The 25,045-nt window shown below is 38.7% G+C and overlaps 3 protein-coding genes across 3 annotated transcripts; 1 reads left to right on the forward strand and 2 right to left on the reverse strand.

Moving 5' to 3' along the window:
* The first annotated feature begins 812 nt into the window (after positions 1-812).
* On the forward strand, positions 813-7,544 carry LOC104943327 (volume-regulated anion channel subunit LRRC8C). Its single transcript, XM_010768688.1, has 3 exons — positions 813-1,086; positions 1,833-1,991; positions 3,248-7,544. Exons 2-3 carry the CDS (start codon positions 1,851-1,853, stop codon positions 5,537-5,539), a joined length of 2,433 nt encoding a protein of 810 aa, XP_010766990.1. The 5' UTR covers positions 813-1,086; positions 1,833-1,850; the 3' UTR covers positions 5,540-7,544.
* Positions 7,545-12,100: 4,556 nt separating this feature from the next.
* cdkn2d (cyclin-dependent kinase inhibitor 2D (p19, inhibits CDK4)) lies at positions 12,101-14,961 on the reverse strand. Its single transcript, XM_010768689.1, has 3 exons — positions 14,785-14,961; positions 14,252-14,410; positions 12,101-13,004 (listed from the first exon to the last, which is right to left on the reverse strand). Exons 2-3 carry the CDS (start codon positions 14,390-14,392, stop codon positions 12,651-12,653), a joined length of 495 nt encoding a protein of 164 aa, XP_010766991.1. The 5' UTR covers positions 14,393-14,410; positions 14,785-14,961; the 3' UTR covers positions 12,101-12,650.
* Positions 14,962-15,339: 378 nt separating this feature from the next.
* On the reverse strand, positions 15,340-20,590 carry ap1m2 (adaptor related protein complex 1 subunit mu 2). Its single transcript, XM_010768690.1, has 12 exons — positions 20,363-20,590; positions 19,091-19,247; positions 18,863-18,930; positions 18,487-18,617; positions 18,226-18,373; positions 17,486-17,612; positions 17,234-17,376; positions 16,714-16,785; positions 16,337-16,495; positions 16,106-16,231; positions 15,695-15,770; positions 15,340-15,566 (listed from the first exon to the last, which is right to left on the reverse strand). Exons 1-12 carry the CDS (start codon positions 20,402-20,404, stop codon positions 15,541-15,543), a joined length of 1,275 nt encoding a protein of 424 aa, XP_010766992.1. The 5' UTR covers positions 20,405-20,590; the 3' UTR covers positions 15,340-15,540.
* Positions 20,591-25,045: the final 4,455 nt, after the last annotated feature.

The following is a 25,045-nucleotide window of genomic DNA, read 5'->3' on the forward strand; positions in this document are numbered from 1 at the left end:
AGTAGGCAATGGTACAATGAAATATATCCTTTACTTGTTCACTGTATCAGATGTTATCATATACCATGAGATGGTCAAATAATTTCAGCTTCACTTTTGACACATAAAGTTTGATTTAGGTTTTTATGTTGACTTTCATTGAGTTTAAACCTGTGGTAATTTTGCTATTAATCGACCACCCATGATTGTTGCCATCACATCTCATTTCCTTGCTCAACCAGGCAGGTGGATGAGACTATTATTATATTATCCAAGAGGAAAACTTCCATGATTATGTGGATTTACAAGAGGATCAAGGTGTAATCCTGTAAAGCAGGAAGACCACAGCAGCCCATAACAAAGGAAAGCTATTTAGGAACAGTTTGAGCTGTTGTTACTGTGCCCTATAACTCATTTTATATATCCCTTAATTCATTCAGAGAACACACACGTCACTAATCAATAAAATGGCCTGATTATTAGATCCTTAGGTATAAGCAGCACATGAGATAACATGATGAGCACATCAGTGTCACTGGAAGCATTGCCTCTCCTATTTTTTAAGAAGGCTCTGTTGGATTTCATCTTTTGTCAGAGTAACACTTCACATTTGGATGAATTTGGCCCAAATTAATTAGAATTTAAAATAGCCAAAAAAGGACATCGAAATATAATTCTTCCTTATAGTCATCCAAACAAAATAGAAATTCCACTACTGCAAGTAGAAACATATCCTGTAGCTTTTTGAGAAACCGGCTCGAGATACACTTTTTGTTATATTCCATGGAATGCTCCTAACATCCCGATAGCAATGAATATCTTAAAGACATAGAGTAACTCCAACAGTATAGATGAACTATGAGATTCATATTAAATATGTATTAATGTGCTAGGCTGTTGGAAGACCTCATTCCCTTAATGTACTGTATTATGTGTCAAGTTAGCGCTCGCGGGGGTTCAACCGGCTTTTGAGTAACGGATTTATTTTGAAATTCTCGTCCGGATGTCTTGTGTTGTTGACTTCTAACTTTACCTCAGTCTGCTGTCTAACGATGAAAACACGCACCCGAGTCCCACCGGACACCAGTGGATCCTCTTCAGGAATAGGTAAGTGAAACTCACCTGGTTAAACCTGCAACATAAAATATGTTTTACAGAAGTGTATGCTTATACTTTAGAGACAAACTGAACTTCTTTTGAAAGTTGATGGACGGGAGTCCTATGTCATGAACATGTAAAGTGTTGTGTGATTTCGCAACTATGACAACTAATATCTGTCATACGATGTCGATACGCTTGTTTTATTGTTACATAGATCAGATTTTCTTATAAACAGAAATAAGGCCGCTGTTCACATTACGATTTAAACCCGACATCTAGTTTTTGCGTTGGCTGCTGCAATGGTATGTCTAGACCTTTTTGTTTATACGTGTCGGTGTCAAGTGTCACATTTAATCATAAATTAAATAGGCGAATTCATAATTTTGGATTAAGTCTTAATAGTGTTATTAAAGCTGATGAGAATGTGTTCTAGTTTTTACTCAAAACACTGTAATTCTTAGGCGGAAAATTACCTCACCCCTTTCCTGATAGAGTTTCTGTTGTCAAACTAGTTTATCCACTTTGAATCCACCCACAATGAAAGGTGCATATTCACCCATTCATTCAAGGCCATGCATGCCTAAAGCATGTAGCCACCTTCTGTATGATGAAACCAAATGTTCTTTTAGTCTGTGTGGGTACATGTTTTGTGTCTTATAACTTTTAAAGCCTTTGACAAGATGTTCGAGACTGAACTGTGTGGAGAGCCAACCTTAGCCTCAGTGTTTACATTCACTATATTCTTTCCCCAGTGAGGAGCAACCGCCAGGATGATCCCAGTGGGTGAATTCAAAAACTTTGGCGTAGATCAGAACTCAAAGTATCGTGTCCTGAAGCCGTGGTGGGATGTTTTCTCAGAGTACCTGTGCGTTGCTATGCTTATGCTTGGAGTCTTTGGGTGCACCTTGCAGGTGAGACATCGACACACCAGACACTTTGTGACCAAAAGCTCTTTAATCCTCAACTGATTACACAGATTTAGAAATGCAATTATTACCAACCTGAAATAGCTTGATGTGGGTAAAACATGTGCATAATTTGTATCTTTTGTGGCATATCAGAGGAATGTTTTGTTCCCACATACCTTCCTCTGTGTTTATACATTATCTGACCTCCAACTCAGGCAAAAACACCAACAGTGTTACTGAATGACCCTGTGTCTCCTGACCTACTTACTCACACAGATCTCTAACTTGCTCCTTAATGTGTCCACTCTCCACCCGCCTGGTAATCATTTCTGTGTCAGTTACGACTAGCACAAAAGCAAAGTAAATATGTGATAATAATGATAAGTTCTGCTACTTACTTCAATATCTCCCTATAGAAAGTGTGAACCATGTCTGTGTTGTTTTATTAAAGAAGAAAAGTAGAGACAGTTGATCCCCCTGGATTGTGCAACTTTAGTAAGACACACACACTTGGCAACGGACCAGAAAATCCATTAAACTGGATGATGTTTAACAGAAAACACAGACTTTATTAAAATACGGTAAAGTCATATATCAAATCCAAACTGAAAGACAGAGAGAGTTAGTTTTAAGATTTTGAAAGGAAAGTGAATACGTCTTAATGATTTTGCAGAGTGGGGTTAACATTCTATATTTGTCCTGTAGTCGTCAAATCCCAAAGCAACACTGAATCGATCCTATTGAGAAGTATCAAAAGCCTGACAAAACACTGTTGCTGTGCTGGTTGTCAATAGTTTAAGCTCTATTGTTTGACCTGTTAGTAAATATCAGTGAACTCCTTTTTCAACGAAGTTTCCTTTGTTTAAAACAAATTGTGGACACAAATAAATCTTATTATCCTTAAGTAATTATTTATTTCATGTTTTCAATTATTTAGCAGACTGGTGAAGAGCAAATTGTCAAAGAGGATGAACAAAAATGAACAAAAATGAAAGAAAATATGAAAAACATTTTATTATATTCTATTTATTTATAAAAGATGTGGGACAGTGCAAATTATAATAAGTACACTAAGTAGGAAAAATATCAGAATAAAAAAAAGAAGGCCATTTCTCATCTGTTGTCCACGGCCCAAGTGTTACATAAGGTTTCTTATATTATCTTATATATAAAAGTTTAAACTCAGTAGAAGTATTATTTACTTTCCTTTCCTCTGTCCCTCCAACTTATTTATTATTTCATTAATCTTTCATCTACAGCTCACTCAAGACAAGATTGCATGCCTGCCTAGCCACTTCACCAGCCCGACGCCTGAAGCCATAGACTGCAGCCACCTCGGGAGCTACAGGGAGAACGAGACATCCATGCAGACGCTCGTCAAACCTACGAAGCCCATCCTCCAGGAAGTGTCCGGTCGCAAAAACAACCTGGACATCCACCAGTATGTGTTTGTCAACCACTACTGCTACGAGAGGTTCGTCCACTGGTACGCAAAGTACTTCCCATACCTCGTTGTGATCCACACCATGATCTTCATGGTCGCAAGCAGCTTCTGGTTCAAGTTCCCTGGGACATCTTCCAAGATTGACATCTTTGTTACCATCCTTGGGAAGTGCTTTGATTCTCCCTGGACCACGAGAGCCCTGAGTGAGGTTTCTGAGGAAAGGGGAGAGGAGAAACTGGTGAATTGGAGAAGGAACACCATGTCAAAAGATCCCCCAGAACGACGAGCAGATGATGATGAGACTGTGGTGCTTCTTCGCTCCGCCTCTGTCAAGTCGAATCCAGAAAAGAAAAACATGGAGCCCCAGTCGGCAGCCTCTGTCTTGGATAAGAAGGAAGGAGAGCAGGCCAAAGCTCTGTTTGAAAAGGTGAAGAAGTTCAGGACTCATGTAGAGGAAGCAGACATCTTGTATGTCATGTATGTGCTACAAACGTCACTTAAAGTCTTCAAGTTTCTAATAATCATCATCTACACTGCAGTGCTGGTACCAAAAATTGAGATCGTAGTGCGCTGTTATGTTCCTCCCGAGCTGACTGGGTTTGATATCTTTTGCTGTAACCACAACAAAGCCCATCTTTTCTCCAAGCTTGCTTACTGCTATATCTGCTTTGTGGGCGTGTTTGGACTTCTCTGCATCTACACGCTGTACTGGCAGTTCCACAGACCTCTGAAGGAGTACTCCTTTGAGCAGGTCCGCCTGGAGACGGGCATTAACGACATACCGGACGTGAAGAATGACTTTGCGTTCCTCCTGCACCTTGTGGACCAATATGATGCTCTTTACTCTAAAAGGTTTGCCGTCTTTCTGTCTGAGGTCAGCGAGAGCCATCTCTATCAGTTAAACCTCAACTACGAGTGGACCGCCAAAAAGCTGCGTTCACGCCTCACCAAGAACGCCAAAAACCAGTTGGAGCTCCACCTGTTAATGTTGCCGGGTCTCCCAGACACCGTCTTTGAGATTACTGAAATGGAATCACTCAAACTGGAGCAGGTTAAAAACGTCACCATCCCAGCTAGTGTGGCAAAGCTTGAATCTCTGCGGGAGTTATCGCTGATCTTCTGCCCTGCAAAGCTTCATCTGCCGGCCCTCAACCACCTCAAGGCGCATTTAAAGGTCCTGTGTCTAGATTTTGAAAGTTTAGACGAGATTCCTATGTGGATGTACACCCTGCAGAGCTTGGAAGAGTTACATCTGAATGGTCCTTTAACCAATGAGTTGTCCAAAAGTGCCTCTCTGGATTCCCTTCGAGAGCTCAGAGCTCTGAGAGTCCTTTCTCTCCGCTCCAACCTCACTAAGATCCCTCCCAGCGTAGTGGATGTTGCATTACAGCTGCAGCATCTGTGCATCTACAACGAAGGTGTCAAGCTCCAAGCCTTTAGCAGCTTGAAGAAGTTAACCAACATAGTCTCCTTGGAGTTAGTGGGCTGCGAGTTGGAGCGCATCCCAAGTGCCGTCTTCAGTTTGAACAATCTGCAGGAGTTGGACCTGAAGGAAAACAAACTTTCCACTGTGGAGGAGATTTTGAGCTTGCAGCACTGCCACCGTTTAGTGACACTAAAACTGTGGCACAACAAAATTGCTTACATCCCTGAACATATCAGTAAGCTGCACACCCTGGAGATGCTCGACATCAGCTGGAACAAGCTCCGAAAGCTTCCCTCTCGGCTGTTTTACTGCACCAAACTCAGGCACCTCGATGTCTCCCACAACCAGCTCACCTCTCTCCCTCCCGAGGTGGGCATCCTGCAGGGCCTTCAGTTCTTCTCCGCTGCCTTCAACTCTTTAGAGACGCTGCCAGAGGAGCTGTTCTCCTGCAAGAGGCTTAAGACCTTGGCTCTTGGAAACAACTGCCTGTCGTATCTCAGCTCTAGAGTTTCCAGCCTGGTCCAGCTGGTACGGCTGGAGGTTAAAGGGAACCGTCTGGAGTCTCTACCTGTGGAGATAGGGGAGTGTCCCCTGCTAAGTCTCAGTGGACTGATTGCGGAGGACAACCTACTGGATCTGATGCCTTCAGATGTGCGGAGCAAGTTGACTTCTTCTAGTTGAGTGTGTGGCTAAAGGCTCCCATGGACTTTTCTTTTCTCAGTGTAGCATATTGGTCAGAAAAGGGACCGTGCCAATTTCTCAAATAAAAAAAGCATGAAAAGGGAAACCAAAACTATAACTGACTACTAAAGGATACACAAACACTGGAAAACGTATTTATAATAACTGTTATTATGAAATGTGTGTTCAAATTTGTGTTAGAGTGAAACATCATTTTGAACGTTTTTCTATGCATTTTCTTAAAAACTACGTTTTTTAAATAAATATTTTACAAAGTGTATTTGTCCTGTACATACCTTACTTACTTGGATTGTTCATGAACTTAGCGCATACACTAATATTATCAGACATGTTTTAAATTCAAGGGCAGATTGATAATACTGTGGACAAGAAAAGAATTCGACAGCGAGCATGGCTTGACCTTCAAATTGTTCTAGCGTCCCCCCTCTTTACTGAATATTTTGTAGGTTCTTTAGAGCAAAACTCAAGGGATATCTAACCGCGCTGTATCCTGTTGGACGGGTTTTACAGCCTGGAGAAGGGTTTCCCACAGTGCGGTCTCATGTTGCTCCCTGTTAGGCAGAAGGAGAAAAGGCCTTTCACTAGCAGAATAAAAGGTTTTCACCTCGCTGTTTATATGCTCACTGAAATGGTAACATGGGATTATGAATCAGAAGTCTGCATGATATTTATTGTGCATAAAATCACATAATAATGAACAAAGAGGAGATAAAACCACTGTCTTTAAAATGCATTCATATATTCTCTTTGGTTATGGGTGATACGTTGAACAAATATAAAGTATTCTCCACTCTTTATTCTTTATTTGTTACTTCCTTTTTTTGCCCAATCAAGCGTTTAAAGTCAATCATTGGGAATTATTTCTTATTTATTTGATTGAATATTTCGCACATCGTACTGTGGGGCAAACACATAGTACTGAAAAAGGAAATGTTATGCACTTAAAGTTGCTCACATCTATATTTGCTCATTTGTAGTTTGAGGAAGTATTACACAGTAGTTGTTTACATTTGTATATGATTTATATTTTCTTTGGAAATGTCTTTGTCCAGGTGCTCTCAAACAAACAAGGGCACAATTCCTTCCTTCCCACATTCTTTCTTTCTTTCCCCCTAAGTTATCTCTGTGTACTTCAGTCAAGACTTTCCAGCCTGAACATTAGTGCAGGTCCTGGCTTGCATCGCTACAAAATGGGATCATGTCCGTCAGTTCACGAAAGTATAAATGGAGCACACACTGACCTTCCCACACTGCAACACGATTCCCAAGGTCTTGAGAAAGAATTACGTTTGTTTTCTTTATTTACAAAGGAGGTGACATTGTCATAATTCTTTGTCAATCATTTACCTATTTCTATTCCTCTCTAAAGGGGGCAGTAAAGTGATTCACCAGCATAACAGTTTTTTTCAATTGCTAAAACATATTTTTTTGACAACAGGGCTCATTTTGTCAAAACAGTAAACACAATTCACAAAGTGCAAAACACCTCGTATATCTTGCAAAATGAAGCAATGCACACAAAACTACATAAACACTCAGCAAAACCAAACTTTTGCACCAAATGGCACACACTTATCTTATAGTACAAGACACTTTGCCCAACCAACTACACACTGTGGTGCTTTATCTCAAGCACTCTCATCTTTTATGGCGTTGTGTATGTAGAGAATTCTGCATATAAAGATTGTTCAAGTTTACAAAAATATGTGCAGAAACACAAATATACTGTTATACTTTCTCCAAAACAAATGTGTGCAACATTCATGCACAACACATAGTTACAGTTGTGTAAAGTTTTTTCCAGTGCTTACATCCTGATTGCTGAGTCAACAATAAAGCAGTTTGGTGTTTATGGTCATTTGGCACGTGTATTTGTTTATTGGTTCATGTGTGTAGCATTTTTAATGGCAGTGTTTTGGAAATGGCAAACAAGTGAATATGTGTGATCTCTGTGTCTTACTTAGAGAACCGTGTGCAGTGTTTTGAAAACGTGTCAAGTTGAATTGCAAATTGGGTGCAGAGTGTGAAAATGTGTTTAGAGTTTTGGAGATTTGAGCTGAGGTTTTGCTCTTTGAGTGGGAGTTTAAATAAGTATGCTTTATGTGAGATTTGTGTGTGTGAGCAACTGAAAAAAACTCTAAATAAAACTAATGAGATTGCATCATTGTAGGCCTTATTATGAAAAACATGTTGTGTTTCCAAGACGGTTGGCTCGTTGTGTTTTTTCACACATGACTTTAATATACAGTGTTTGTTTAAAAGATCTGTAAGGCTTATAACTAAACTATGAGTTTTTTGTATTATTTGTTATGACAAACTTTACTATAATATTTATTTAAAGAAGTCATAAGACAGTCTGTCGAAAACATTGAAAAAAAGTCATAGTATATATATGTCAAAACATTTGAAAAAAAGTCAAAGTATAGTATAGCACGTCGAAAAAAGTAATAATATAGTATATCGAAAAATAGAAAAAAATGTCATAGTGTGAAATTTGACACATTTGAGAAGAGCAATAGCAATTGTTATAGTAGGGTATAAAGTTATAGTTTATAGTGTAGCAATAAAGGTATAGTCATCACAATATAGTATCTCGAAAAATATGAACAAGGTCATAGTATTGTCTGTCGAAAATATCAGGAAAAAGTCTTAGTATAGTATGTCAAGAAATATGAAAATATATATAATATATCATGAAAATATCATGAAAAAAGTATATTTGTAAAGGTGTGTATATTGTAATCTGTATATTGTAAGATGCAAATCCCCAATCTTCAATTCTTTGTATAAATATGTGTATTATAAATTGTTGTATTTTAAATTGTGTCTCGATTCCATGCTCCCATCCCAAAAAAATAGTACTATTTACAAATAGAACACATACAAATTACTTCAATGATTAATAGAATATCCATTTAGATGCCAATATTTGTGTATGTGGATGCTGCTTTTTTAAGAGGTCAATGAGCATCCTTTTGGAAGAGGGGTCTGAGTTTAAAAACAAAGTGTACACATGCAGTCAGTCAGACAGGTTTGTTAAACAGTTCATTCCTTCTCTCATTTCTAATAAAATGACATATTCCCCTGTGTCATCATGGGATGGGAGGCTGTGGCGTAGTGGACTAGTACGTTGGTGTTCGGATCAGGGGAGCACAGGTTCAAACCCCACTGCAGTCAGCATGTCGTTGTGTCGCTGGGAAAGACACTTCACCCCAAATTGCTCCTGTGGGGATTGTCCACAGTATTGAGTATGTTAGACGCTTTGGATAAAAGCTTTGGATAAAAGCGTCTAACATGTAACATGTAATGATATGTGTTCCAGCACTGCTGTATCTGTTTGAGTGGGGGATTAGCCCCATACTGGTTTTTCTTGTTTACTCCTACTAATTCTTGCTGTTTGCAAACGAGTCACTGTTACTGAAACCCTCCCAACCTGCAGGACGAACGAAACACACCAGGGTTTACACAGAGAGCGTTTGCACATCCAGCATACACCCACATTTGTTCTTTGTGAAGAAAGGGAGCTCTACCTGGTGGCAGGAGGCAGGGCTGTCTGAGAATATCATCTTTAAAAACGGTTTTGTGTGTGTATATTGGAAAATCATTTGTGTGACTTTATAACACAAGATAATATAGTGGAAGCACAAAAGACAGAGAAGGACGACTTGTTGGGAGAAAATTGGTGTGGAAGTAAATTACTCCTCAATAACTAGAGCTGAAGAACAACTAGGTATTTAACGTGGAGCTGCTCCAGTAGAATAGTTAATGCTCTCAATTCAAATAATGTGGTTGGACTGTGCATCTCCCAGCTAAAGTGTCTATGTAAATCTGAAAGGGAAAGGGAAAAACAATATGAAAATGGAGACTGCAGTGTTGGAATCCGTATTTTAAAGCAATACCACACTGTAACAAAAGAAAACACTCCATTACAAGTAAAAATACTGCATCAAATTGTACTTTTATTCTACACAAGTAGTACATGTTCTGTGACAGCCTGCAGGTCCTCTCTGCGGCCCAGCAGCACAGTGGTTGAACTGTATCTCCTTTCTCTGACAGTGTAGTTGGCCCATGGCACACAAGCAAACAGAATACCCATTGTACTATATCTGCCCTCACAAACATCAGCAAACTGTGCCACCGTTACCTACAAACCTCAAGACAACAGGGCCCTCATTCATTTTGAGTTTCCATCCTGCTATCTGCATGACCTTTGAGAGGGTTTTCACTGTGCAGTGCATTCCAGTGTGCAGTTATTATGAATGCCCTTCATGCATCACCTTGGAGAAGTGCTGAACACTTGAGGATTCATGTAGCTAACACAATACTGATAATACATTAGATTATGAAAAGGAAAATGGTGTTACAATGGTTTAACAAAGGCCAAATAATCCTAAATGAATTTAAAGTTGTGATTTAAGTGTTTTTTGTTTGTTTTCAGTACTAAAAGGTATTTAGATTATCAGATTGTTAAGACTTGCAAATACAAAAAAATATGTTTGTCAGTGATTCCAAGCCCTTTTCATCACCCACCCATTCCCCCCAAATTAAAGCAATGTCTACTCGGCGCCCTTTGTTGCTAAGTCATTGAGTTTCCTGCAATTAATTACATTTAAAATATCATTATAGGCATTATAGTTCCCAAGAAAAAGAGCCAATTAAAAAAAAATCAGTAAAAGCAAAAACATGTACAGTGGGGCAAAAAAGTATTTAGTCAGCCACCAATTGTGCAAGTTCTCCCACTTAAAAAGATGAGAGAGGCCTGTAATTGTCATCCTAGGTACACTTCAACTATGAGAGACAAAATGAGAAAAATGTCTGATTTTTAAAGAATTTATTTGCAAATTATGGTGGAAAATAAGTATTTGGTCACCTACAAACAAACAAGATTTCTGGCTCTCACAGACCTGTAACTTCTTCTTTAAGAGCCTCCTCTGTCCTCCACTTGTTAACTGTATTAATGGCACCTGTTTGAACTCGTTATCAGTATAAAAGACACCTGTCCACAACCTCAAACAGTCACACTCCAAACTCCACTATGGCCAAGACCAAAGAGCTGTCAAAGGACACCAGAAACAAAATTGTACACCTGCACCAGGCTGGAAAGACTGAATCTGCAATAGGTAAGCAGCTTGGTGTGAAGAAATCAACTGTGGGAGCAATTATTAGAAAATGGAAGATATACAAGAACACTGATAATCTCCCTCGATCTGGGGCTCCACGCAAGATCTCACCCCGTGGGGTCAAAATGATCACAAGAACGGTGAGCAAAATCCCAGAACCACACGGGGGGACCTAGTCAATGACCTGCAGAGAGCTGGGACCAAAGTAACAAAGGCTACCATCAGTAACACACTACGCCGCCAGGGACTCAAATCCTGCAGTGCCAGAAGTGTCCCCCTGCTTAAGCCAGTACATGTCCAGGCCCGTCTGAAGTTTGCTCGAGAGCATTTAGATGATCCAGAAGAGGATTGGGAGAATGTCATATGGTCAGATGAAACCAAAATAGAACTTTTTGTTAAAAACTCAACTAGACGTGTTTGGAGGAGAAAGAATGCTGAGTTGCATCCAAAGAACACCATACCTACTGTGAAACATGGGGGTGGAAACATCATGCTTTGGGGCTGTTTTTCTGCAAAGGGACCAGGACGACTGATCCGTGTAAAGGAAAGAATGAATGGGGCCATGTATCGTGAGATTTTGAGTGACAACCTCCTTCCATCAGCAAGGGCATTGAAGATGAAACGTGGCTGGGTCTTTCAGCATGACAATGATCCCAAACACACCGCCCGGGCAACGAAGGAGTGGCTTCGTAAGAAGCATTTCAAGGTCCTGGAGTGGCCTAGCCAGTCTCCAGATCTCAACCCCATAGAAAATCTTTGTAGGGAGTTGAAAGTCCGTGTTGCCCAGCGACAGCCCCAAAACATCACTGCTCTAGAGGAGATCTGCATGGAGGAATGGGCCAAAATACCAGCAACAGTGTGTGAAAACCTTGTGAAGACTTACAGAAAACGTTTGACCTCTGTCATTAACAAAGGGTATATAACAAAGTATTGAGATGAACTTTTGTTATTGACCAAATACTTATTTTCCACCATAATTTGCAAATAAAGTCTTTAAAAATCAGACAATGTGATTGTCTGGATTTTTTATTTTTTTTCATTTTGTCTCTCATAGTTGAGGTATACCTAGGATGAAAATTACAGGCCTCTCTCATTTTTTTAAGTGGGAGAACTTGCACAATTGGTGGCTGACTAAATACTTTTTTGCCCCACTGTATGTAGCAGAATGTTGTTTTATCTTAATTATAATCACTGTGGACCCTACTGCCTCCCAAATAAAAGAAAACAATATATAATATATATTTCAATATAAGTAAAAAAGCATCATATATAAGCCACGGTTATAAAAGCCAATCAGTCCGAGAAATTACAGAATTGACTATCCTCAATGGTAGCTGCAGTCCGGACGTCAGTGGACATGAGGGTCTAGTCAACTTCATGGTAACGAACACGGTTAAAAATAAAACACTCAGATCTGTACTTCAAGTTCAACACTTTATTTTGTGTTTTCTTCTTCAAATAGTAAAGTGAATAATCTCACTTTATAGTCTTTATATAAATAACATTTCAACAAATCACAATAAATGTTGCTATTTACAAAGTTACATCAAAAAAAATAAATAAGGGTAAATTCAAAGTACATCTAATTAAGAGAAACAAAACTATGAAAAGCAATCAGGGTGCACCATGTCAAGTTCTGTAAAAGTGTTTAAAAACACATGCAAGGTTTCGACTGTTACACAATGGAAATAATGCAATTCAATGGGGCAACTATCTACAAAATGTGCACTCCCAATTCATAGGGAAATATAAGGTGCCTGAATTGCACTGTGCAAAAGAGGTGTCTACTGTATATAGTCACCCATCCACTGACAATAAGCTGCCAGAACAAAATGTCCTGCGTCACATATTAAGGCTGAGCCACTATTAACAAAAAAAGAATCCTTTACACAGCAATGAATTCAAGTCACCAGGTTTGACAAACAAAAAAAGATTGGTTAGGGTCACCCAAAAGCACCCCAGAACCCTGACTAACTATGAATGTGAGAGTAAAGCAATTCAATCATATCAGGCGCACACGAAGCTCGGGCCACATCTATTGCTGTCTGACCACTGATGTTGGCGTGCTTCAGGTCGGAACGCGGTGCCAAGAACTCCACAACATCTCGGTGGCCTTCCTTGATGGCAATGTGGATGGGCAGGGCGCCCTTCATGTCAGGGACGTTTACCGAAGCACCGTACTCCACCAGAACCTGCAGAGTGTCCAGGAATCCTGTCCGGGCTGCATCATGGACGGGTGCTATCCCATGCTTGTCCTGGACGTTGGGATTTGCTCCTTTTTCCAAAAGCAAACTCGCAACCTTTGAGTTCCCCATCATCATCACCTGTAACAGATATTAAAGAGGGAATGAGAGAAATTCAGCAGCTGTGCTTAAAGCGCTATTTGTAACATTAGATCCTCTCAAATACATTTTCCTGTTAAGGACGTCCACAGAAATAACTACACCAGTATACATTTATCATTTAAGCCATGAAAGAAAATATTAGAAGATCTGTTCAATTTAAACCAAGGAGAATACATTCATAAAAACAGTAACTGTGTAAAGGGTTAATGACATTACAAAAAAATACAGATATATTTTTCAGTCAGTTCTCATTTTTATTAACTTCATCTATTATTATGTATTGACTTAATTAGCTATTGCAAATGTTTTGGTATTATTGGTTGCATCTAGAGATCTGGATTATCGTGTGAATATTCTTCTCTATTTTGACATTTTGGGAACTTAACTTTTCAAAAGATGATCTACAAAAAAAAATTATAAAGAGAACAATGCAGCAATACTTTCGCTTTGCTCTTGATTGTATACATAGTATTTATTTAGTATTAGAAGCAACAATGTGTAACAACACAGTTAGACAGCACCATAAAGAGCCTCTACAAAAGACCAACGTTTAACAAAACGAATTGATTATAACACTTATTAAGGCCGATTGGTTGTATTGGACTATAATTAGTTCAAAGTGAAGTTAATAAAGTGGCAACTGAGTGTTTATCCTCTTTTTTGGTCAAAACGTAAAATGTTCCAGAAATAGCTAGAGGGTATCTTGTTTGCATGCGATGTCAGTGTTGCCCACATATAATGAATTAATGAATAATAATACATGACATTTATTTTAGCGCTTTACAACACATATGACATATATTAGACATGTAATACATTGAATACTGTGGACAATACCCACAGGAGCAATTTCGGGTGAAATGTGTTGCCTAAGCAAGGCTGAAGATCAGCGCAATAACCCAGTGCGTCACAGCCGCTTAAATATATTACCCAAATATCAAATCCCTCAGTACTCGGATTGGGGCATTATTTTTGAAGTGATATATATCGTATAACATAAAACAGGGTTTTAACTTAAATACACGGCACTTTAACTTATTCATAACAGGAAACTGTCCAAGATAACCATATTAGGCTACTGTTATCTCAAGAGGAAAGGAGAGGGACATTTAACAGAAGAACCACCTGGACTGGACTAACGTTTTTCTACAGTATATGTATTTGTTAAGTCAATACCTCAATTAATAAGAAACCTTTATCAACACTCATAGGGCTTTGGTCCTCACCTGTAGTGCAGTCCTGCCAAATTCATTGAGATTATCAGGGTGCACTCTACATTCCTCCAGGATCCTCCGCACCTCGCTCCGGTCTCCTTTGGCTGCCGCCGCCGTCAAAGCTTTACCGTCATCCATCTGATTTAGGACCATTATAGTCTGTCTTTCTGCCTGGTCAACAGGAGATGTACAACAGTTAAAACGAAACCACAACCATGGACTTCTTGTGGAGGTATTAATAAACGTAGAATGGACTGTAAAGAGGTCAGGATTCAGGAAGCTAGACTTTGCTAGCTAGCTACTACAGCATCCGGCTAACGTAAGATTCAGTTCCCCGTTGACGCCATGTTATCCGACTGTACTAGCGTAATGTTACATCAGGTCGTTTCTACAAATCTTTCGTTTAAACAACACGGCTCTGAAAACATGTGTTATAACAGCAGAGACATACAAGTCACGTCCACTATATCTTACAAACAATTAGCAACCAGGCTAACCGCTAACACTAACAACAAGAGAACAAACCAGAGAGCTTTTACGCATACCTTGTTAGGTTCCTTAAGATCCAGAACGCCGAGATGATTTTCTATCCCGCTGTTTTTAAAGACCAGTATTTTTTAAATTAAATCCAAACAAGGAAAGGTTATCAACATTAGAAAATACATTTGCGCGCTGAGATCCACACAGCGGTGTATCAAGACTACAATTTACAAACATTGGAGTGGACATAGGCTGACCAATCATAGCTTGCCTAGAGGGTGTTGCTCTTCCAAATAGGGTAAAAGAGGCGGGATTACAACTCTGTTGCTTCACCATCACTGTGGTAACAGCAGCAGTCGACCAATCAGAGCTCGAAGCGAAGAAAGCGGGCGATTTGTATACGTTGATATCTTCAAAGGCTGTTCATTCACATTTCTGACCTTAGGTTGTATTTCTCCAGAGGCAAGTGTTGAAAAAAGGCGGGTGTACGTTTTTAATTTTAGGCGGAATTTAGTTACTGTGATTGCACAAGGCACGTATAAAATGTGATGACAAAAACTACCCTTATGTGGTTGTAAACTCATGAAACAAATAAAAGGGGCACAACAAAAATACAAAGGCCAGTTGTAAAGATTTGTTTTAAAATGAATCATTTCATTAAGCATTTAAATAATTTGCAGTTGTCCCACAATTGAACACATTAAAATCAAGCTGCACACAGATATCATAAAACAAAATAGCTGACATTAAATTGAGCTGCTGAAATTTAAAAGACTCTTTCAGTCCAGTTAGAGTGATTATTCATGTTCTTCTGGCAGGTTTTACACATTAGTCCTCAGCTGGTAGTCTAAATGAAAAGAGAACAAATGTTAATGTTAAATTAAAGGAGATTGAACTTGTGCACCCATATCACATCATATTTGTATATGTTCTGAAAACAGTAGGTCATTTGATTATAAATAAGAATAATTATACCTCCACTCTGTGTAATGTACCGGACCCATGGTAAAGCCTGATAACCACTTTTTTCAATGATCTTCATATACCGCACCTGTTGAAAGAGAAACCAACATGTTGAGGCAAGAAACATTCAAGTGAATCAGCAATTTCAATTACATCTAGTTTGCTGAGCACACAATATCAGCCCTTCATGACCTGACTTGACTATCCACAGGCTGAAAACTGTAGACGCCCAATACGAATTGATCCTCTCAGGTTGTGCTTACAGCTTTAAAATTGTCCATATTGATATTAAAAACATACATGAGGATCTGATTCATATTCCTGTGTTTTGCTTTTAAATGGACTCGACCTATTCTACCACAGGCTCTATCTCTGGGATCATGTTTGACAATTAAAGGAGACATAGCATAAACACACACAAACCTGTATTCCTGAGACTGTGAAGTAGGGGATTTCAAATTTCACTGTAATGGGAGGCTTCCCTTCTAGCTCATGGTTCTCCACACTTGGCAGACCAAAATGAGCTCTCATTAGAAACTCTTTACCTCCCTGAATGGATAAATGGATGCACACCCAGACAAAATTGATTAGAAAGACACAAAGAAACATGGAAAGAATATTTACATGTAACAAACAGAGTTGTGAATTTCTTACGGGGAAAGACTTGATGGTCCACACCACCATGTTCTTCTCAGGCACGTATTTGGCTGTGCCTGTGCTGGTTTTGAACTTGGGGGAGTCAGCGTCACTGGGGACGGGGACCCTCACCTCCACATTATTTGCCACAGACTGTTTTTTAAATTGTCCCTTTGCCTACAAAAAAAAACAAAGAACTGTTACTGTAAAGCTAATCCAATGCAATGGAAAATGAACTCAACTGAAACAAGTATGAGATAACCTATATTATTAACCAATTATTATTTTTAGTTTACTTGTTTTTAAAAGTATATATCTCCAGTGAAACAATATATTTAAAAGAAAAAAGTTTTATCTTGTTGCTAGTGTAGTTAGACAATAAATGTGGCCAGTACCTTAACCATGATTTCCACTCGACTGTGAGAGAATTTCTCTATGACTGATTCAATCCATATCAGAGGCTTCACCTGTAAGGGGGAAGATTAGAGTTTCATCATACAACTTTACAATCAAAAAAAGTACTAATAATATTAATCAAAATAATATGACATGCATAGCACTATAAGGGTCAATAAGGCTTTCCTAAAAAATATCCAAATTTGGATCAATAAAATAAACCTTATCTTAGATGTACTAATAGACTCATTATTTCTGCTCATGCCCAAAATTATTATAATATTATAATAAGATATTTATTTGTTTCATTAAAAATAGTTTCTTATCCTTTGCAAAATACCATCTAAACCGACATGTATCTACAGGACTTCTGCTTTATAGCTTGTTAGAAATGCAATGTGTGAACCATTATGCGGGACATGTAAGTGACACAAATACATGTATTAATAAACATTTTAACAATAAGCATTTAAGCATAAATACATGGTGGTAATTCTTTTTGTAATTAATTGGACTTACATGGGTATTGATGCGGTAAGACATGAGCTCAGACTCCCCGTCTGGAGGAATGAAGGAGATTGTTCGATCACTATCAAAGCGAGAGAGACGGACACACTGGTGGAACTTTACATCTTCCATCACCACTGTTTTTCCTTTGTCACCTGAACACAAAATAAAACTATCAGTGGAATTACTTTAATGGTCAACAGAGCTACAGATATATCTAGAAGAATAGAGTCAAAGATAATAATGTTATGGCTGTAGACGTACGTCCGGTGAGAGCAAAGAGCACTCGGTCGTTGAGGCCCAGTCGCAGCTCAGGCATCCCAGAGAGCATGGTTTTCAGCTTGATGCTGCCCACGATGTCGCTGCTCATCACACTGCCATTGGCATTCACCTGAACAAACCATAGAGTGGTGAATAAATATAGATACATAAATCATACCAATCCTATTTTAAGTGAGACAATAAAATGTAAAAAGAATGCTCAGAAAAAAACCAAGATATTGTGTCAAAGTAACATTAGTCAACTGCGGCTGTTCTAAATGTGCTAAAAAAGTTTGACTTGAGGTCAAATGAAATAAATATAATTAAAAAAAGAAAATGTATTATGAAAATGGGATTTAATCCAAGCAGATAATAAATAATATAGTTGAATTATACAAGGTTACATCGAAAGTCAAATGAACTTTGTTGTCTTCTTGTACTGTGACATAGAGACACTACAATACCTCCTCTACTATCAATGCTAAGGATGGTGAAGTCAGAGGCAGCAAATATCTGATGTTAAACAGCTAAATCCTTATCATAAAAACGAAAGAAAACACTACATCCTTATCCTGCCCTTGAATATATTTTTACTTTAAAGAAAATCTATGCAGTGTTGGCTCCCACTTTAATTTGTTTTGCATAATAAAAATTTGCCTCACCTCTGTAAAAGTAATACAAGCAAAAATAATACAATTGAACCTTATTGTACCAGAATTATAAGAATGAGCCCTGCATCTTACCAGTACGTTGATGGACTCAATGACATCAATAAAGACCTCGTTCTTCTTGTATTTGATACCCTCTGACCTCCAGGAGACGGCGTTGGTGACGGTGGTCGGCACCTTGGACTTTGCCACCTCGAGCTTGGTACCTTCCTGAGTAATATATCTGCAAGGGAAGCAAAAAAAAAAAAGGTCTTGTGATTAATAACAGCACACTCTTATTCATATAAATATGTTTTATATGTCTATACAGAATGTAAGTATCTTGTGATGTCTCACTCCTGTAGGATCTTGCTGTCGGTAGTCTGAGGGAATCCAAAGTCCATAAGCTCATCCAGCAGCTCGTAGACAACCACAAAATTATCCTGAATGCTCTCCTCCTCCAGCTCTTTGAAGTACTCTGTGAACACCTGAATGATACACATAACACACATCAGCCTCATCAGTGTTGGCTTTGAGTAACTGCCAGCTTTTAGTTTACATTAGCACTCTCTCTAACTGCCCACTTTTACCGGCTCTTCACACAAATAGATAGATAGATAGATAAATAGATAGATAGATAGATAGATAGATGGATGGATGTTTATCATTGCAAATCAGAATGAAAAATATATAGGTTACACAAACATTAAGCAGTAGTGTACGTGTGACTCACCTCGACAATTTTGTATAGAAAGGAGTACACAAGGGAGGCGTTGGAGTTCTTGTTAGTAGTGGCCACCACTGTGCACGATCAGGTCAAGGTGTATTCTACAAATTACTGTTGATCACTGTTATTGCTTACTTCCATACTTTTAAGGATGTAATTCAATACTGACTAGACACAGTTATTATTTAACTATATATAACTAATGGTTGCCAGAAATATTTAGGACAAGGATACGGTAGAGGTTGCTGTGTTTGATCCACATGAAGTGGACGTTGCCGTGTGACAGAACAGGGCAGAGAAGCCCCTCCTCTTCCTGTTGCATGAGTAAAGGCAGGAAGTGGTCGATCTCCGCCATGTTCACATCACCTTTGTAGTTCCGACAAATCAACACCTGAGCAGGAAGAGAATATTGAAATTGTTGAGCAAAATCTTTTTTTATCACAAATCACAGTTTTCATATTATTTACTCAGTGCACTGATTAGGTGATTCTAGGTGTATATAGTAAAATAAGTAAGTCATTTTTTAAATTCCAGCATCTCTTTAGTAACAATGTTCAGTTTCTATTTCTCTAATGTGACGGTAAATTGAGTATGTTTGGGGTTAGTGGAACAGATAAGTGGGACAAACCAAGTTACTTTGTGATATCATCAGAATAAACAATAAGGAAAATGAGCCCGAGATACACCTCATGTGGATTCTTTAGAACTGACGAGGCTAAAACTACATTTTAATAAGATGCTGTTTATATGTTGTACCGGACTGAGATGCATTAAATATAAAACGTATTGCACTGGCCCTAAGGCGTTGATTTACTGATTTAGAACAGTAGACAAAACAAATAGTAATTGGGAATGATATATTTTGTCATCTATCCCTGTAAGTCTGCAGACCATATCTACGTTAAGAACAATGACCTACGATATTTTAACGGAAGGATAGGATCTCTAAGATAAGATGGATGTTCAACCTTTACACCTGCTGAAGATCCAACAATCTCATCCTACTGCAGCTTGCTTGGATTAAATGAAATGTAACATGTGTTTGTTTTACAGAGTAACACACCCTTTGGTCTCACACACAACACCTGAAACCATGTGTGCTCCCATTTCTCAGTTACACTAACTTGTGTGTCATGTTACACTTCCTGTTTGAAGAGAAAGAGATATCTGTGCACTGACAACACAACTATGGTGACACAAATGCTATGACTGAAGGCTACAGGTGCTGCGACACCATTGTTCACATTCACTGAAGTTATTTAAGGTAACAGCCTGCATTTTCTCTGACAGGCATGTATCCGGAAGTAAGCAGAAAGGCCAATGAATGATTGTGTCGCAGACTCTTGATTAATTTTTAACGAAGCATGAGCCATTAATGTTTAACAGTTAAAGCAACAGTTAAACTTCCAGCTGAACAGCTTCATAGTATAAATGAAAGTGCTGTGTTGTAATGTGTGCTGCTGAAAATGAGCAATTGTAAGTGTCTACAATCAACATTAATCTTACCTTCCCCTTCAGATCCAGCACGAATATAGCGGAGGCAGACATCGTGTTTGTAACCAGAGAAGAGCAGCACGACAGTCTAAAAAGCACACAAACTCTGATTAAAGTTCAACTCGGGGTCTTCACTGTGTAAATGTTTGTCTTGCTATCCAGTCTAGAAACATTTATCAGCCTGAGTTGATCGCGACTCCTGGGTTTCTCTTTCCTGAAGGTGCCGTGACGTCATGACATGCAGGTGAAACATTTACCAGCTCACCTGAGCAGAGGGACGGGGGAGGGGGGTGTGCTGCTCCCTTTAACCACTAGAGGGCGCCACATACACAAATAATAGCAGGGGGAAAACCAGGGGAAAACGTGTGTGCTGACCTTATGACCTTTAGAATCATGTTGATTGATGTGTCTGGATGAAGAGGTACTCAGAGTGCAAAAAAAGTACAGCTGTTTAAAACTTAAGTTAATGTAGCCTATATAGGTATGAACATCAACAAATTAAAGTGTAAAAAAAACAACTATTACACAGCAGAACGTTCCAATAATATGGTAAAAGATGCGAAGAAGAATTTACTTTGTGTCAGGTAGATTGATGACAAATTAGCTGTTTCACATACAAACAATTTGTCTTGGTGTTTGATGCAAATATTAAACAAATGAAAAGGAAAATACATACATGCAAAGTAAAAAAAAAACAGAAAAATTACAAAATATGTTAAGACTATCATAACAAAATACTACAACAAGTCAACTGTAAACCATATAACTGTATAATGTTTAATACAACTTTATTTTGAAGTGATACATCTTAATGTTAAAGTATATATTGTGTTTGCAAAGTGCAGTATCACTACTTTGTCCATATCTGAATTCTGAACCCTCAAAGACCTTTTAAAGTATACTAATATGAGAGATTTACAGATGTCCTCAAAACAATATGATACTTTGGTGGCCTTTTCTTAAGGCATCGTTGCCAGTGCATTTGAAGGAAACCCTTTCGCACAGCCAAAACAGAGTAGATTTAATATAAATAGAATGTAATTTGATGTACCTTATCAGGTATATAGTGGGGCTTTGTGAATGCAAATTAAAAAAATTATATATGAAAGTACACACTTCAAATATGTTGGAATACAAAGTTGTATCATGTAAGTCTATAGTAAAAGGGCAGCAACTAAATAGATCCATGGTAGATAACTGATTGATCGTGAGAAAAAACATCTGTCCAACCCCACAGGGGAGGGTCAATCCCCAAGAGTGGAGCTTCTTGCTTGACTGGATCCTGTTCTTGTCACACCACTTCAGACTAGGTAAATAAGACAATCCAAGAAAATAGGAAAAATAAAAAAAGCAGATAGCAATGTTGATCGTTTTTTTCGAGCATTACTTTATAATCGTTTATTCCTTATTTGATAATATATCTCCTTTTTTTGCAAAGACCTAAAACAAATATTGATGTGTGTGTTCTCATGCACAATCTAGCAAATCAATAAAAGTTGCACTTCTTCTGTACCTTTACCTGAGACTGTGGGACCATTCAGCCCTCAGGGTTACTGATGACATGCTCAGCATATTTCTTAAGCCATAAACCTTCCTCTTCAAGATCCACAAGTATTACCAGCTCCCCACCCTCTGCTTTTGGGCCTCTCTCTGTGGTATTATGACCCAGATCCCAGACTTTGTCTATATTCAGTCTGCTTCTTATCAGTCTTGTGTAGGAAGGCAGTGACCTAGAATAACAAAGTGCCCTAACAGAGGCGTGTGAATGTGTGCCTTTGAGGCCTGATGGAAATCAGTCTTTTCCATACCCATGAGCTCCTTTTGTCCATATTGGTTTGGTTCTCCTTATCTGGACTATATTTGTCTAATGAGTCATGATCATATCTGAATAATAAATGAGGTACCAACACCTTAAACAAGTTGTGTTAACACAGGATATGAGCTACAGGAAGACCACTTCATACATATTTATTTAAAGGGTTTTTTGAAACAGACTTGTGTTCATAACCAAACACTTAGTATATGAGAGAAAGGAAATGGCGCCCACAATCTTTCCAGCATTTTGTTTCCATTTCAAATTTAATTAAATATTTCACTTTTAACCCTCCCTCAGTAGCTCATGTGACATGGATTATAGAGGATCTCCCTACAGTGGCTGCGGTCCAACACAGACATAGGAAACACTACAAGGTCAGCCAAGATGGAAAAAAGTGACCTGTATTAACTGCTACAGCTTCACTGAATTGCAAATCTTAGGCCCACTAAACAGGAGGTTCCTTCTACTATTCCATTACTGTAAACATATGACTGCATTAGTATTTTAACACAAATCCCTCTCAGGAAATGGAATTCCGGAAACTAAAGACACAATAATTGCTTAGTGATTGACATCCTAAAATGTACATCAGCAACCAGCAAAATAAATTAAATTATTAAAGTTTATGAAAAGTCACTGGCTATTCTCCTCACTATTTTAATCATTTCAAATCAAACATTAGAAACTCTTCTGAAATTGTCAGAAAATGTCTTGTGTCATGATGAAATAATTATTTATTGCAGACCTTAACTCAAGATTTTCCAATTCCAGAGTCCAACATTTGATGATGATCCATCCACTGTAATTACAACAGGATTATTACATGAAAATGAAGATGAATGCCAAGATAAATATTCTTTCAGAGGGGCAACATCTGTATACTCCTCGTCACAAGGGTGAGCTTAGCTGAGGTGAACTGGGTTTCTTAAAACACAAATATGACATTGAAACCATCATACACCAATATTGTGGTGTCATGGAAAAACAGCATTGAAATACACTCTGTGACCTCCTCTGGTTAGTCGCTCTGTTACAACTTAAGGACTCAACTGGGGTCAGAGCAGCTGAGTTCAGCATGGTCACTCTGAGCAAAAGAGATATCAGTGAGATTTATTGGATGTCAATGCTAGTTTTGGAATTGATACTCGATATCCAACAGAGCGGCTTCTCCTCCTTTCACAGACCATCCTCAGCTTGATATTTTACGAAACAAGTATCACATGCATCCTCCTGCCAATCGAGGGTCTGTGTTTCACCTTGTTAAGCCCCCAGCAGAGACCAAAGAAGCTATTTTGTTACTTTATCATTACATTTGGTAACATAAGGGAATATCTATCCCCATTCAACCCCCCCCCCTCCACATCAGCTTCCGTTGTCAATTTTTGGACACTCCCCTTTGCTTACGAGTTGGTGGTGCGAGATGCAACTCCACCCTTTGGCTGCCAGCTGGCCAATAGGAAGACAGCGAACCTATGTAAATTGTGAGGTGATGAGAGGATTTGGATGACAGCGAGCATAGCTGGGACAGGTTTCATTTGTCACCTGAGCCTCAGGTGTATCTGTCCATTGCCTCCTGGTTACAACCCATGGAGATACTCACGCTAATTAGTTCTGAATAGCAAACTGTCAACCATGATGCTGCAAGTCATGGATACATAAGATGCAATAAGCTCCATTGATGTATGAAATAAGCTTTTTATCTAGAATATCAAACACAATCAAAAGAAAAGTAGATGCACAAAACTCCCAATATCATTTGACCTACATCAGATGTGATGCTGTTGGGCGTGGAGTCATTCACGCTGGAATGTGGATCCCAGTTCCTGAAAGACAACATGCCACAGTTGTGTCCCTGAACAGGGCCGGGCCCTGACGTAAAACCCTGCCCACTCTTTGCGTCACACACCCACACCCACACCCACACACACACCCACACACACACACACACACACACACACACACACACACACACACACACACACACACACACACACACACACACACAATTCAAGGTCCTACTTTTCTTTTTTCTTTTCTTTTTTAACACTAGTCTATACCTATACATTGCTAAAGCATTATGAAGGAACTATGCCTAGCATTGTATTTAAGTTAATTTGGGTCATCATGGTTTGCAGAATAGAGAATTTTTGAAGACAATCGAGAGGTGAAACATTTGCAACACCATGACCTCTGGCAAACAAATCCTGTTCCTCTAGTCTAGTCCCACCAAACAGCTTCTTTTAGTAGCTGTTTGTTAGTGGTTTCACCTTTGCTTTCAGTTAGGAGGGATGTTTCTTGTTGATAAATACCTTCTCAGTTGCTGTCAGAAGAGAAGAGAGGGAGACCATTATTAAACATGAATTATTGAGGAGGTTAAATGGATTAGTGAGAGGATGTATGCTGGTTCTCAGCTTTCATGGCTGCGTCATGCCTCTCTATTCTATTCAGCCCCCTTATGTCTCTCTGTTCACTTGACTGGTTACATTTGACTTCAGTCTTTCATTTATCTTTAGCAAATAAGGAAACATAACCGAAAAAGGGAAACTGATCATGACATCTTCTCCAAACCCAAGGCCAGACCAAAATCAAATAACACCAAGTCATCAGCAAAACATTTTTCCATTTCATATGCAAACAGGTGGTTGTCATCCTGGGTCAAACCTTCACTGTGTGCACATTGATCTCTAATTGAGCCATATACATGCCTCTGTGTCTTGTGAGGAAAGAAGGACAGTGTGAGTATATTAGCTGTCTATATGTGCCCATTTTCTTATATTTGGAAATGATTTAAAAGCAAAGAGACACTATTAATGCCACTAAACGCATTGCCTTCTGTTTAAACAAAACCAACTTGGGTGTAACCAGCATGCAAGGATTCA

The sequence above is a fragment of the Notothenia coriiceps genome, unplaced genomic scaffold, assembly GCF_000735185.1.
Source record: "Notothenia coriiceps isolate Sejong01 unplaced genomic scaffold, NC01 NC01_scaffold00005930, whole genome shotgun sequence".
NCBI lineage: Eukaryota > Metazoa > Chordata > Actinopteri > Perciformes > Nototheniidae > Notothenia > Notothenia coriiceps.